At 42.3% G+C, this 14,926-nt stretch overlaps 1 protein-coding gene across 1 annotated transcript; it reads right to left on the bottom strand.

Moving 5' to 3' along the window:
* Positions 1-759: 759 nt before the first annotated feature.
* On the bottom strand, positions 760-14,910 carry LOC311099080 (protein SNORC-like; the record flags this gene model as incomplete). The annotated part of the gene is made up of 3 exons (XM_084139697.1): positions 14,766-14,910; positions 1,256-1,426; positions 760-869 (listed from the first exon to the last, which is right to left on the bottom strand). Exons 1-3 carry the CDS (start codon positions 14,839-14,841, stop codon positions 760-762), a joined length of 357 nt encoding a protein of 118 aa, XP_083995823.1. The 5' UTR covers positions 14,842-14,910.
* Between the last annotated feature and the right edge of the window lie 16 nt (positions 14,911-14,926).

The raw sequence follows: 14,926 nt of genomic DNA, 5'->3' as shown, positions 1-14,926 counted from the left end.
TTGTTCCAGTGGAAAATGGCAAACGTTTCTTTTATAAAACCTATTTGGCAACAAATGGTAGCACATTGTGGGCATCGGGAAAATTATTCTCTCATGAGATATGATCATTCAAAATAACTCCGTAATACTGCAACGTAATGAACATGGTGGATACATCTTCACAAAGACACACTCATCACACCCTTTCATGCACAAAGACCAACACATAGACAGGATACATCAACATACAACATAACCGTCAGAAAAAAAATACTTCTACAAAGATCAACAAAAACAAATCACAAAGCTCGACAAAACATTTGGACACACAATTATAAACTACAGATCATTACAAATAAAGTTAATAAAGGGATTTTAATTTTCACTATTAAATCATATTAAAGCTCTGACTTTACACTGGAAGAACCTGCCAGTCTCTAATATCCTCTTAGGTGCAAATCCTAACTTCCACTTAAGGTACATTTTCACTTAGTCTCCAATTGACAATGTAATAGTGGACGTGTGCTAAGAAGAACAGCATGATTATAGTAGCTAGAGTCTGAAGGAATTTCATTGTCAGTTGCTCTTCAAGGCCAAAGGGACCTGCCACATACCATTATAGCATCCAGGGGTTGTCCAGGGTTGTAGAGGGTTTCACTTTCACAATATGTGTGTGTATAAGGGAAACGGAATGTAGAGAGAATGGGAAAAACAATAAAGATAGATGAATGGAAGTGACAATGAGAGCAAGAGAGAGCGAGAGAGGAAGAGGAAGTGGCTCTAGGAAGCAGTAAACTTCCTGAGTGTGATGATGATGAGGGCGAGGAGGACTGAAGTCCCCAGGACGACTGCGATGACAATGGCTGTGATGGCGCCAGGGCCCAGGACATCTGGATACAGGGGCACACAGAGTACACACAACGAGCACAGGTCAGAGGTTAGGCCACCAACCTGACACTAGTGTACAAAGTAGGATTGTCAAATCAAAGTTACATTTGATTTAAAGTGCATCATCACAGTCTCAATACACTTTACAATTGTAAGGTTTATTACCAATTCATTACATGTAAAGGGGTTGTGGTGTGGATGAACTGATAGACACAAATAACCCCACCAGTGTGCTTTGTCCAATGGCTCTTACCATGCAAATATTTGCAGAATATATTATTTTCTAAATCCTCTGGGTATAACCCAAATTCTTGATATTAATAACATTTCTATATTAATTTAACTGGTTATGGGAAATGTTCAGAAAAACATGAAGTGCCCGTCTCACTTTCCTCCTCGTCCATGGCCTGTGAGTGGGTGGTGTCCTCGTACTCTAAGGTGAACACTCTCTCCGTCATATCCTGGAAGGGGTCTTTGGTGGTGACGTCATATGCCCCCTCTCCGGACAGCATGTCCTGGTTGTCCCCTTGTAAAGTGGGTGCGGGGTCTGCCACGGTCTCTGTGAACAACAACAGTGCAACAGTGTGTGTGTGTTTACAATTTGGGCTTGTTCAAATAGTTAAGAGTCTATAACTGTTTAAATGTAGCATTTTGTACATATTTTTAGTGCAAAAGTATGGAAAACATTACTTTTACAGTACAGGTCTCCCTTGGAAAATGGGACTACCTGGTTAAACAAAGTATAACTCAACAAGCTCAGTCATACCTGCAACTCCCTACACTTTCAGTTTCAGCTGTTCAGATACTATTAACTAGATAAAACCAACCCTGAGGCAAAAGTGTGAACTGAAAATGAAATTTTATATTACACTTTGTTTTTTGTCTAAGGAGTAGTTTTGCTGGTGAGGCGGCTGCTAATGTATGTATGTTCCTCTAACAGAGAGTCAGTGAGAGACAGAGCTGTGAACGTAAAATAGAGTACTGACAGAGCTACGTTAGCCCTAGTCTTTTTGTTTTTTTTAGGGGGTAGATCAGCTTAATATTGCAGATAGATTGTAACTTCCATCAATGTAATTGTCTGCATCACTTCCAATCCCCCATGTTTTATATATATACACACACACACACACACACACACATATATACATACATATACATACACACATACACACAGTGAGGGAAAAATGAGGGAAAAAAGCATTTAATCCCCTGCTGATTTTGTACGTTTGCCCACTGACAAAGACATGATCAGTCTATACTTTTAATGGTAGGTTTATTTGAACAGTGAGAGACAGAATAACAACAAAAAAATCCAGAAAAACGCATGTCAAAAATGTTATAAATTGATTTGCATTTTAATGAGGGAAATAAGTATTTGACCCCTCTGCAAAACATGACTTAGTACTTGGTGGCAAAACCCTTGTTGGCAATCACAGAGGTCAGACGTTTCTTGTAGTTGGCCACCAGGTTTGCACACATCTCAGGAGGGATTTTGTCCCACTCCTCTTTGCAGATCTTCTCCAAGTCATTAAGGTTTCGAGGCTGACGTTTGGCAACTCGAACCTTCAGCTCCCTCCACAGATTTTCTATGGGATTAAGGTCTGGAGACTGGCTAGGCCACTCCAGGACCTTAATGTGCTCCTTCTTGAGCCACTCCTTTGTTGCCTTGGCCGTGTGTTTTAGGTCATTGTCATGCTGGAATACCCATCCAAGACCCATTTTCAATGCCCTGGCTGAGGGAAGGAGGTTCTCACCCAAGATTTGACGGTACATGGCCCCGTCCATCGTCCCTTTGATGCGGTGAAGTTGTCCTGTCCCCTTAGCAGAAAAACACCCCCAAAGCATAATGTTTCCACCTCCATGTTTGACGGTGTGGATGGTGTTCTTGGGGTCATAGGCAGCATTCCTCCTCCTCCAAACACGGCGAGTTGAGTTGATGCCAAAGAGCTCCATTTTGGTCTCATCTGACCACAAAACTTTCACCCAGTTCTCCTCTGAATCATTCAGATGTTCATTGGCAAACTTCAGATGGGCCTGTATATGTGCTTTCTTGAGCAGGGGGACCTTGCGGGCGCTGCAGGATTTCAGTCCTTCACAGCGTAGTGTGTTACCAATTGTTTTCTTGGTGACTATGGTCCCAGCTGCCTTGAGATCATTGACAAGATCCTCCCGTGTAGTTCTGGGCTGATTCCTCACCGTTCTCATGATCATTGCAACTCCACGAGGTGAGATCTTGCATGGAGCCCCAGGCCGAGGGAGATTGACACTTCTTTTGTGTTTCTTCCATTTGTGAAAGACAGTCAATTTTACAATAATTATATTTTGTTTGTTTTTTCTCCTGAACTTCTTCTACTCTCAACCTCTCCGATCATTTTCATGATGTCCATCCGGTTTGCTTCTATATGCCATATCTTTCTAACTGTGCTCTTTCACAAAAGCTCCCAACCTACAACCTATATACTTATTATGGGCACAGTATGCTTACATTATTAGTTATCTTGTTATTAGTTGTTGTTAGTTGTTATTAGTCCCATCCTTCAACCCCATTCAACACCACCCATCTATCTCTTAACACCATCCATATTGGATTTCTATTTGCCATATATTTTTCAACTGTACTGTGATGTTTTACAAAAGTTCTGAACCTTTCTATTCTCATTGTTTCTACAGGTTGTAAATTGAAAATAAACATTTTTGCTAAAAGTATTATTATATTATTGATCGATTGATTATGACTTTTCAGATCACCCAGTAATGCTATCTGCAAGGTTAGCTCCAGGTAAATATTGCAATCCTTTAGCCATTCCTGGACCTGTGTCCAAAAACAAGCTACAAAATGGACAGTACCAAAACAAATGATCTAATGATTCTGTCTCTTCCCAGCAAAATCTGCAGAGCTGGGAAGATTGTATCCCCCATATAAATAACATTCTATTGGTAGCAAGAATTTTATATAATAATTAAAATAGAAAGATTCTAAGTTTTGAATCAGGTGTCGTTTTGCGTATCAGTTCATAAACACTATGCCATGGGATAGGTACGTCAAAAATCTCTTCCCAACTATTTTGCAATCTATATGGGACGGCTGTCAATCATTTGGTCCTTAAATGAAACTGGTATACTTTTTTATTTATCACAGTTTTCTTTAACCAATTATGTTATTTAATGCAAGGCCGACAGACAAGTTCCTTACTTTCTCCCCCTTCCACTTTCCTCTTCCATTTTTGCGGTAAGGCTGCACTTATTTGGTTGTAATTTTGGGTAGAGCAGATATTTCCATATGTTTTTGTTAGCTGCATGTGTGACATAACTCCACCAGTCCTACCGATGATATCATTTACGAAGATTATACCTTTTTTAAACATTTTGTCCCAAAAAAAAATAGCATATTTGAGTTTAACCACATTTTACATTTACATTTGAGTCATTTAGCGGACACTCTTATCCAGAGCGACTTACAGTTAGTGACTGCATACATTTTCATGGCCCCCCGTGGGAAACGAACCCACAACCCTGGCGTTGCAAGCACCATGCTCTACCAACTGAGCTACAGGGGACATATGGTCCACAATATTTGTTGCAACCAACTTTATATGGCTTGTTTAAGAAATAGTGATATTTTGGAGATGATTTCCATTTCAAATAACTGAAAGTGAGAGGTTGTAATCTGAATAAAGGGAAAAAGGCCATTCTTGAACATTGGGTGAGACAATCTTTCTAATTTGCTAGAGAACCAGTTCGGATTTAAGTATAACTTTTGTATGACTGAAGCTTTTAGTGATAGGTCTAATGCTTTCATATTTAATAATTTCTGTCCTCTGAATTCATATTCATTATATAAATAGGCCTGTTTAATTTTGTCTGGCTTGCCATTCCAAAGAAAATGGAATATATTTTTTTCATATAATTAAAAAGAAAAACTGTTCGCTAGGCGTAGGCAAGACCATAAGCAAATAGGTAAACTGGGATAATACTAAAGAGTTCATCAGGGTGATTTTTCCACAAATTGACAGGTATTTACCTTTCCATGGTAGCAAGATCTTATCTATTTTTGCTAACTTTCTATTAAAATGTATTGGAGTGAGATCATTTATTTCCTTTGGGATATGTATTCCGAGTATATCCACATCACCATCAGACCATTTTATTGGTAAACTACATGGTAATGTAAAAATTGTATTTTTTAGTGATCCTATATGTAATATAGTACATTTGTCATAATTTGGTTGTAATCCAGAGAGGTTAGAAAATGTATCTAGATCCTCTATGAGGCTGTGGAGGGATCCTAGTTGTGGATTTAAAAGAACACATGAATCATCAGCGTACAATGACACCTTTGTTTTTAAGCCCTGGATTTCTAATCCCTTGATATTATTGTTGGAATCTGATTTTAATAGCTAACATCTCGATGGCCATTATATATAGATATACCGATAGTGGACAACCTTGTTTCACTCCTCGACAGTTTAAAACTTTCTGAGAAATATTTTACACCTAGGGTTACTATACATGATTTTGACCCATTTTATAAGAGATTCTCCAAAATTGAAATGCTCCAGGCATTTATATATAAACCCCAGTCGTACTTTATCAAATGCCTTTTCGAAGTCTGCTATGAATAGCAGGCCTGGTTTCCCAGATTTTCCATAGTGTTCTATTGTTTCCAGGACTTGCCTTATATTATCTCCAATGTATCTTACATTTAACATTTTAGTCATTTAGCAGATGCTCTTATCCAGAGCGACTTACAGGAGCAATTAGCGTTAAGTGCCTTACTCAAGGGCACATCGACAGATTTTTCACCTAGTCGGCTCGGGGATTAGAACCAGCGACCTTTCGGTTACTGGCACAACGCTCTTAACCACTAAGCTACCTGCTGCCCATGTAAAAAACCTGTCTGATTAGAATGAATAATATCCGACAATACCTTTTTTATTCTATGCGCTATACATTTTGCTAGAATTTTTGCATCACAACACTGAAGTGTAAGGGGCCTCCAATTTTTTGAATGGACTGGATCTTTATATTTTCCACTTGTATCCTATTTCAGTAATAATGAAATCAGACCTTCTTCTTGAGTGTCTGATAATCTACTTTTAGCCCCAGTCTTTGATACTGCAGTGGAAAGCTGCTAAGCTAGTGGTTCATTCCACGAAAAGAGTGCCTTTTGCGTCTCTTTGATATTTTAAGTAGAAATTGTGCATCAATATTTAAATTTAAAGCCTATGATTTTAAATTAAGTACCATTAATATAGATCACGGATAATTCAATAAATCTGTATTTTGACAAGTCCCTCCGTCAACCCTGTCACTTCTAGGAAGATTTTAACAAACTTAATCCCAAAATGTCTCCAAGTGTCACCATCATTGTAAAGCCCTAGTTAATGTTGCTTTGACAAAGATTTTGATTTATGTTATGTGATTAGGGATTCATTTTAAGGTCATTTTAAAGCCAACCCTGTTATGTGAACTGAACTCTCGTTTTAATATGGTGAAACTATTCCTTTTAAAATATTTTTTTTTCAAAAGAAACATTGAATATCTAATAATCAAATCATAGAGTAAAAGCAGGTGAGCTGGTTCTACTCTTTTTGGCAATTTTCTGGTGTTTTGTGGTGGAAGACAGAGCGGGGCGAGAAAAACATGTCAACCCTGTTACCCATAGATAGACAGGCTAGGAATGTTAACAATTTCATTTGTTTTGTGAAGCTTGCATTCATTTGCCACTCCTTGTTACACACAACAAGCTTCCATTCCCACGGTCACATGGGGATTTAAGAAAAAAATCATCAACCCTGTTACTTTATTTGACACTTAATAGGGCACTTACTATAGTAATTGTTTTATTTAACCTCTTGAAATGGGGAAACATGTTTTTTATGAAGTTGAACATGTGCTATTTATGACAGAATATTAAAATTAGGTGAAATCAAACCTTTTTTTTTATACCAAGTTACTTGTCAAAAGGCACAGAATTGGTGGAACGAAATAGAATATTAAGGAAGTCTCGAGCTTTTGCTCACCTGAAGTAGAGTATCTCATGATAAGCTGTAGACCACACTATTTACCAAGATTGTTTTCATCTATATTTTTCGTAGCTGTCTATTTACCACCACAAACAGATGCTGGTACTAAGGCCACACTCAACGAGCTGTATAAGGCCATTAGCAAACAGGAAAACGCTCGTCCAGAGGTGGCCCTCCTAGTGGCCGGGGACTAATGCAGGGAAACTTAAATCCATTTACCTAATTTCTACCAGCATGTTAAATGTGCAACCAGAGGGAAGATAACGCTAGACTACCTTTACTCCACACACAGAGACGCGTACAAAGATCTCCCACACCCTCCATTTGGCAAATCTGACCATAATTCTATCCTCCTGATTCCTGCTTACAAGAAAAAACTAAAGCAGGAAGCACCAGTGACTCAGAAGTGGTCAGATGACGCAGATGCTAAGCCACAGGACTGTTTTGCTAGCACAGACTGGAATATGTTCAGAGATTCCGATGGCTTTGAGGAGTACACCACATCAGTCACTGGCTTCATCAATAAATGCATTGATGACGTCGTCCCCACAGTGACCGTACGTACATACTCCAACCAGAAGCCATGGATTACAGGCAACATCCGCACTGAGCTAAAGGGTAGAGCTACCGCTTTTAAGGAGCGGGACTCTAACCCGGACGCTTGTAAGAAATCCTGCTATGCCCTCCGACGAACCATCAAACAGGCAAAGCGTCAATACAGGACTAAGATTGAATCGTACTACACCAGCTCCGACGCTTGTCGGATGTGGCAGGGCTTGCAAACTATTACAGACTACAAAGGGAAGCACAGCCGCGAGCAGCCCAGTGACACGAGCCTACCAGAGGAGCTAAATCACTTCTATGCTCGCTTCGAGGAAAGCAACACTGAAGCATGCATGAGAGCATCAGCTGTTCTGGACGACTGTGTAATCATGCTCTCTGTAGCCGATGTGAGCAAGACCTTTAAACAGGTCAACAATCACAAGGCCGCAGGGCCAGATAGATTACCAGGACGTGTACTCCGAGCATGCGCTGACCAACTGGCAAGTGTCTTCACTGACATTTTCAACCTGTCCCTGACTGAGTCTGTAATACCAACATGTTTCAAGCAGACCACCATAGTCCCTGTGCCCAAGAACACTAAGGTAACCTGCCTAAATGACTACAGACCCATAGCACTGACGTCTGTAGCCATGAAGTGCTTTGAAAGATTGGTCATGGCTCACATCAACACCATTATCCCAGAAACCCTAGAACCACTCCAATTTGCATACCGCCCCAACAGATCCACCGATGACGCAATCTCTATTGTACTCCACACTGCCCTTTCCCACCTGGACAAAAGGAACACCTACGTGAGAATGCTATTCATTGACTACAGCTCAGCGTTCAACACCATAGTGCCCTCAAAGCTCATCACTAAGCTAAGGACCCTGGGACTAAACACCTCCCTCTGCAACTGGATCCTGGACTTCCTGACGGGCCGCCCCCAGGTGGTAACGGTAGGTAACAACACATCTGCCACGCTGATCCTCAACAAACACGGGGGCCCCTCAGGGGTGCGTGCTCAGACCCCTCCCGTACTCCCTGTTCACCCATGACTGCACGGCCAAGCACGACTCCAACACCATCATTGAGTTTGCCGACGACACAATGGTGGTAGGCCTGATCACAGCCTATAGGGAGGAGGTCAGAGACCTGGCCGTGTGGTGCCAGGATAACAACCTCTCCCTCAACGTGATCAAGACAAAGGAGATGATTGTGGACTACAGGAAAAGATGGACCGAGCACGCCCCCATTCTCATCGCCGGGCCTGTAGTGGAGCAGGTTGAGACCTTCAAGTTCCTTGGTGTCCACATAACCAACAAACTATCATGGTCCAAACACACCAAGACAGTCGTAAAGAGGGCACGAAAAAGCCTATTCCCCCTCAGGAGACTGAAAAGATTTGGCATGGGTCCTCAGATCCTCAAAAGGTTCTACAGCTGCACCATCGAGAGCATCCTGACTGGTTGCATCACCGCCTGGTATGGCAACTGCTCGGCCTACGACCGCAAGGCACTACAGAGGGTAGTGCGTACGGCCCAGTACATCACTGGGGCCAAGCTTCCTGCCATCCAGGACCTCTATACCAGGCGTGTCAGAGGAAGGTCCTAAAAATTGTCAAAGACTCCAGCCACCCTAGTCATAGACTGTTCTCTCTGCTACCGCATGGCAAGCGGTACCGGATCGCCAAGTCTAGGTCCAAAAGGCTTCTTAACAGCTGCTACCCCCAAGCCATAAGACTCCTGAACAGCTAATCAAATGGCTCCCCGGACTAATTTGCATTGTCCCCCCCACCCCCTCTTTTATTCTGCTGCTACTCTGTTTATTATCTATGCATAGTCACTTTAACTCTACCTACATGTACATATTACGTCGACTAACCGGTGCCCCCGCACATTGGCTCTGTACCGGTACCCCCTGTATATAGCCTCGCTACTGTTATTTTATTGCTTTTATTTTTTACTTATCTAATGTTTACTTAACACTTATTTTTCTTAAAACTGCATTGTTGGTTAAGGGCTTGTAAGTAATCATTTCACTGTAAGGTCTACACCTGTTGTATTCGGCACGTGACAAATACCATTTGATTTGATTTGAATAGCTTTTCTGTGCTGCTCTGCTAGCAGCCTCAGACCAGGGCCTGAAAGGATGTCTTTGTAGGCGATCAGCACCATCTGTACACAGTACAGGTAGCCTCCACTGTGTGCTCACGCAACTCCTCCACATACCTCGCTCTTCTCTCCACCTCCATCTCCCCTCTCTCCTCTGTCTCTCCTGCATCTCTCACCCACATTCCACAGGTCCTAGCATGGAGGTGCTACGCGACTTTTCACAACATAGTAGCCTTGGAAACATGATCCAGATCTCTTAAAAAGCTCTCCCTCTCTCACTACCTCAGTAGAAGGGAAGGATCAAGAGAACTAGAAAGGTCGCTGGTTCTAATCCCCGAGCCGACTAGGTGAAAAATCTGTCGATGTGCCCTTAAGCAAGGCACTTAACCCTAATTGCTCCTGTAAGTCGCTCTGGATAAGAGCGTCTGCTAAATATGTAAAACGTAAATGTAAATGTAACTAAGAGTGGATTCTGGATAAGGCCAATTGAATTGACTAAACTGCAACATGATGATTCGCTCCAATGATCTGAGAAACACTGTGTCCCCGATGGCTTTTGTTTTAAGTGCACAGCTGAGCGACCTTGCCTTTTTAAAAATTCTAAATAAAAGGCGAACATTCGATCCCAATCTTCAAAGAAAAACAACATGTCCACAAACGGATGTATGCATGCACACACACACACACACACACACACCACCCACTCACCAACTCAACCTACCCACGCTTACGCTTCGCATACCAACATAACCATACATATTTACACCCAGGTTATTTACAGACATATTTACCTTCCAGCTATAAAGCCAACTTCATAACCTTACTGAAAAATCTCACAACCAAGCATTCCCACTCACCATAGCTACCACGTTCTATTTGATCATCATGGAAATACACATAACCAAACATATTACTTCAAAAGATTGTCTCCCTCATAAGAACAAATAAATTCCAACTAGCAAAGATAAAAACAGTATAATGTCCAAAGACTTGTCCATTGTGGCCCATCACTACGACTCATAATTCCAACACCACACACAAACTCAGTGATAGATAACCCTGTTGGTGATGGCGTGTGTACTCCGGCTATACCCCGACAATCTTTATGAAGTGATACGTTTGGTTATGTGTATTTTCAAGATGATCAAATGGTGAGTGGGAATACTTGGTTGTGAGATTTTCAGAGTTTAGTGATGGCCTGTGTACTGCGGCCTTTACCCAGGCGGGGTATAGGCGGGGTGAGTATTTCTGAGTATTTCTACTGCAGTGTGTTGACTCTTCTGTTAGCGTGTGCCTTCCTGTGCAGGGGTTAGCTGCAGGTACGGAGCCCTGGGCCGCTGCCAGCCCTGCCATCAATGAGGCCTTCAGCCAGGGGCACAAAAGGCTGCTTGTGCGGTCAGGGAGGGCGGCTGCAGGGCTGCAGTAGAGGCAGGCTCCAACCGTTAACGGCCGGCCAGCCCCAAACCTACAGTAGCCCCAGCCCCTAGAATGGCCGGGCACTGGACGTCAAAAACAAGGTTGTTTATCAAATAGTCTGTGTGTGTGAAAAGGTTTTGCCTCCTTGGACAGCTTGGTTTAATAAATACGGGGAGAAAAAAAGCGCTGTGATGTTTTTTCTGTTGGTGTTTGTTCGCCTCATCAAGGAGGGCAGGATAAATTTGCTTCTCCGTAATTTCCAGTAATGGCTCCCAGGTTTGACCGCAGCGCTACCGTTGGCTAGCTGAATCATCTCTGTCTTCCATTTACACAGATTGACACTGAGCTATATCTATTCTCATGACGCAGTTTCCAAAGGTGTTCTCGCTACTGGTTTCAGGTAATACCAGACTACCAAATCCTTCTACCTGGGTCTACACACGACCAATCTGTGACAAGACACGAACATGAGTATCACATCTAGTATGCGGTAAGGAAGCCCATAGGCTCTCTGTCACTCTGACATTATGTGGGCATTTCCACGGTTTTGCAGTTAAGCTAGGGCATACCTCCATGTCTCATTCACCCAGAGGAACAGGTCCAAACTCCACTAACCTACACAGCTAATCTGCGTCACATCTAAAGTCTACCTCACTGAAATCCCATGATGGAACTTGCCATCTCAGTCTTATGTGCCTCTTGTCCCTGTCAGCTACTGTAGTTTGACCTAGACATGTCAACGGACCACAGACAGTACCACAGACAGTAGGAGAAGGCTGCTCTCAGACACTAAAAACAGACGTTGGTGGCTTTGACCTCTCCAGTCCAGTCAGGATTTCACACGCCCCTGAGAGATGACAGAGATTGCAAACGGGTGTATGTGAACGCCACACCACCCGGGCAATCTGGTCCTGCGGCTGTGCCCACCTCCAAAAGGGGCATCGCCTGTGCCCATGCCCTCGCCTCACCCCTTTGACTGCCTCCCAGGTGGGGGTCTGCTCCTCCTTCCTCCACACCCCATCTGACAAAACACAGGGCGATAGCTACAAATATCCTGTGTGTTTGTGAGGTTCAGAATTTATACCAGAGCTCTCATCACAACCTGTAGGCTGGTAAAGGCCACAAATTGGCAAGGAGGGTATACTATGGCTGGGTCCCATTACTGTAAAACACCTTCCTTTTATTGTGTACTTTACTTCAGTGATCACTGGACTATAAATCAATTATTTTTAGTCTAAATATTGGACTGTAAATTGTGCCTTCCTGTATTATACTTATGCTAAAATGTATTCTATTCTACTGAGCCATTTACTTTATGTTCGTATTCTTATCTTTTATTATTTCTTATTGTTGCATTGTGGAGAAGGAACCTGCAAGTAAGCATTTCATTGGACGGTGTATACCATGTGTATCCCATACATACGACTAATACAAGCTGAAACAAAGAGATGAGGGGTCTATGGGAGGTTAGTACAGAGGCAGTGTACTATGGCTGCGTCCAAATAATTCTAAACAGCTTTCTGTTCTAATCTACTTCCCTTCAGTGACCACTAAGAGATGAGGGCTTGGGTCTCTGGAAGCGGAACGTAGGAGTACTTTTGTTTGGGTCCAAATACTGTTAAAACTGTTCTTTCCTCGTTTACTTTTCTTAGGTGACCACTAAGAGATGAACGAGCTAGATAAGTCAGGAGTCGTAAAGAGGAAATAAAATGAGGTAAGGAAGATTTGGTGGAAACAGTTTAGTAAGCAGCTTGTGTTCCAGCCATGACAGCAGTCAGAGGAAATTAGTGGGTCCAAAACAACATGTAGTCGTCATTCACGTCACTCATATGAGTCATCTCGGAGATTTGCTGATCTTGTGGGGTGCGGATTGTGGTGGTGCTTACAGAATCTTATGCTTGTGAGACCACAGACATATCATTGGCACAGGAAATACTAAATCACCAAAAGAACAAATCATAAACAGAAGTGCAGTTTTAAAGAGACAATGCAGTTCCAAGTTAAATGTTAAACTGAACATCATGATCATGTAAACGTAGATCAACTAAGAAACTGCGAGTTCAGTAACACCTCAACACTTGTCTACAAAACCTTTCTTTATCAAACCAACCAACTCATCCTACGATGCTACAGGTGTGTAACTATCATTCTAGCGTTAGACAACGCCATCCTAGCGCTACATTCTCCCACATAACATTGATGTCAAAAGCTCAGCCCGGTCACAAAAACCTACAGTACATTGTCCCAGGGCATGCCAAGAAACAGTGTTGTACAGGTCATTGTTTCGAGAAAGACTTTATCAAACCAACCAGCTCATCCTAAAAATGCTTAGGTGTGTAACTATCATTCTAGCGTTAGACTCTCCGACATGACATTGATGTCTAAAGCTCACTGCTGTCATTGTTCCACCTCACTGCCTACTGACAGTTGTGTACAGGTCATTGTTTGGAGGAAAAAGTGCCATGTTTCTCGTGGCATGCTGTGGCTTTAACCCTTGCCCTGACCCCTAGGGCTTTAGTGCTGCGTTCCCAAGGCCCTCACAATCCCCGGCTTTGTGGAATCCCCTCTTTTCCCATGCCTCTCCTTAGGCTTATCACATAGGTGTGAGTAGGAGACAGAAACGAAAGGAGAAAGAGAGTAGTAAACGGAGAGAGGAAGCGGTAAACAGAGAGAGAACTAGAAAGAAAAATAGAGAAAGAAATGGAGGGATTATAGAGCTAGAGGGAGAAATGGAGGGATATAGAGCTAGAGAGAGAAATATAGAGCTAGAGAGAAATGGAGGGAGAGAGAAAGATTGAAAGACACAAACAAGGGGAAATAGAACGAGAAAAAAAACGAGAAGGTGAACTTCCAGCGAATCTGCTGATTCTGTGTCTTGAGCTGCAGTAAACCACACGCACAAACAAAGATGGTTCAAAGGGGTTCTTGTTTTAAAAAAAACGACTCTTACACAGTTAGTAAAAGAGACATTAAATTCCAAGTATTGGTGTCATTTTCAACCATTTCATCAGTGCAAGTAATTTAAATGTCAACGGTGAGTTTAACTTTGGGGTAAGCTCCGCTCATATTTAACTATTTCTAAACATGAGGCATTATGAAAGCAAGTGAGTCACCGTGTTGGTCAAAGACTAGCTTTGTCTCCAAACGTCCCTTTGCTCAAACAACTGCATCATTTAGAGTGCAAGGGCTCTCGCAACCAGGCCTCTAGGTCAATAGTGGGGGGAAATGATACGTACACACCTTGAGCTCAGCTAAATATGACCATATTTCCCCAATACTCTGATTATTTGTCCACAGAAATAATGTATTCGATTTGAATAAAATTTGAATGTCACTGAAATTGCACATAATAGACTACTTGATGTGTTTGTTGGAGCAAAAGAAAAAGCAGAGAGCATATTTTCTGCCTTCAACTTCCGAACAACTGACTTCATCAACAACCCCTGCATTTCTGGTGGCAAATCTTGAGTGTTTTTCACAAGCACACCCGCTGTCATTTCTAATCCACATCTCTACAAAAGACTAAACAACCAAACCACTGTTCTCCCATTGCCCCTTCAATCAATCCACTCCCTTGTCCTCTTACAGTGAGGTCTAAATAAGGCAATGTCTAAACATTATAAATTCTCATAACATTGTAATAAATACACTTATAATTATGTGGACTTTTTTTTGATGCATTCACACTTGGGATATTCAACATGTGAAGACCAAATAGATGTATGTATTATATTTTACACTCCTTCCCATGACTAATACAAGGACAACCAGGAGACACCCCGTCCGGCAGGAAACTTACCTGAGTGGAGGGTGGCTACCCAGAGGCAGAGGAGGGCCAGGAGGACAAGTCTGGAGACGCTGCTGCAGTTGGCCATGATGTTTCCTGTGTTTGTGAGGAGGATGACTGGATTGGGAGTCTCCAGAGCTCCTGAAGCATGGGCTAGTGAGGGCTGGAGCGAA

Source organism: Coregonus lavaretus, assembly GCF_964263955.1.
Source record: "Coregonus lavaretus genome assembly, chromosome: 23".
Taxonomy (NCBI): domain Eukaryota; kingdom Metazoa; phylum Chordata; class Actinopteri; order Salmoniformes; family Salmonidae; genus Coregonus; species Coregonus lavaretus.
Note: the sequence above shows the minus strand (reverse complement) of the source record. Positions and strands in the feature narration are given on the sequence as shown.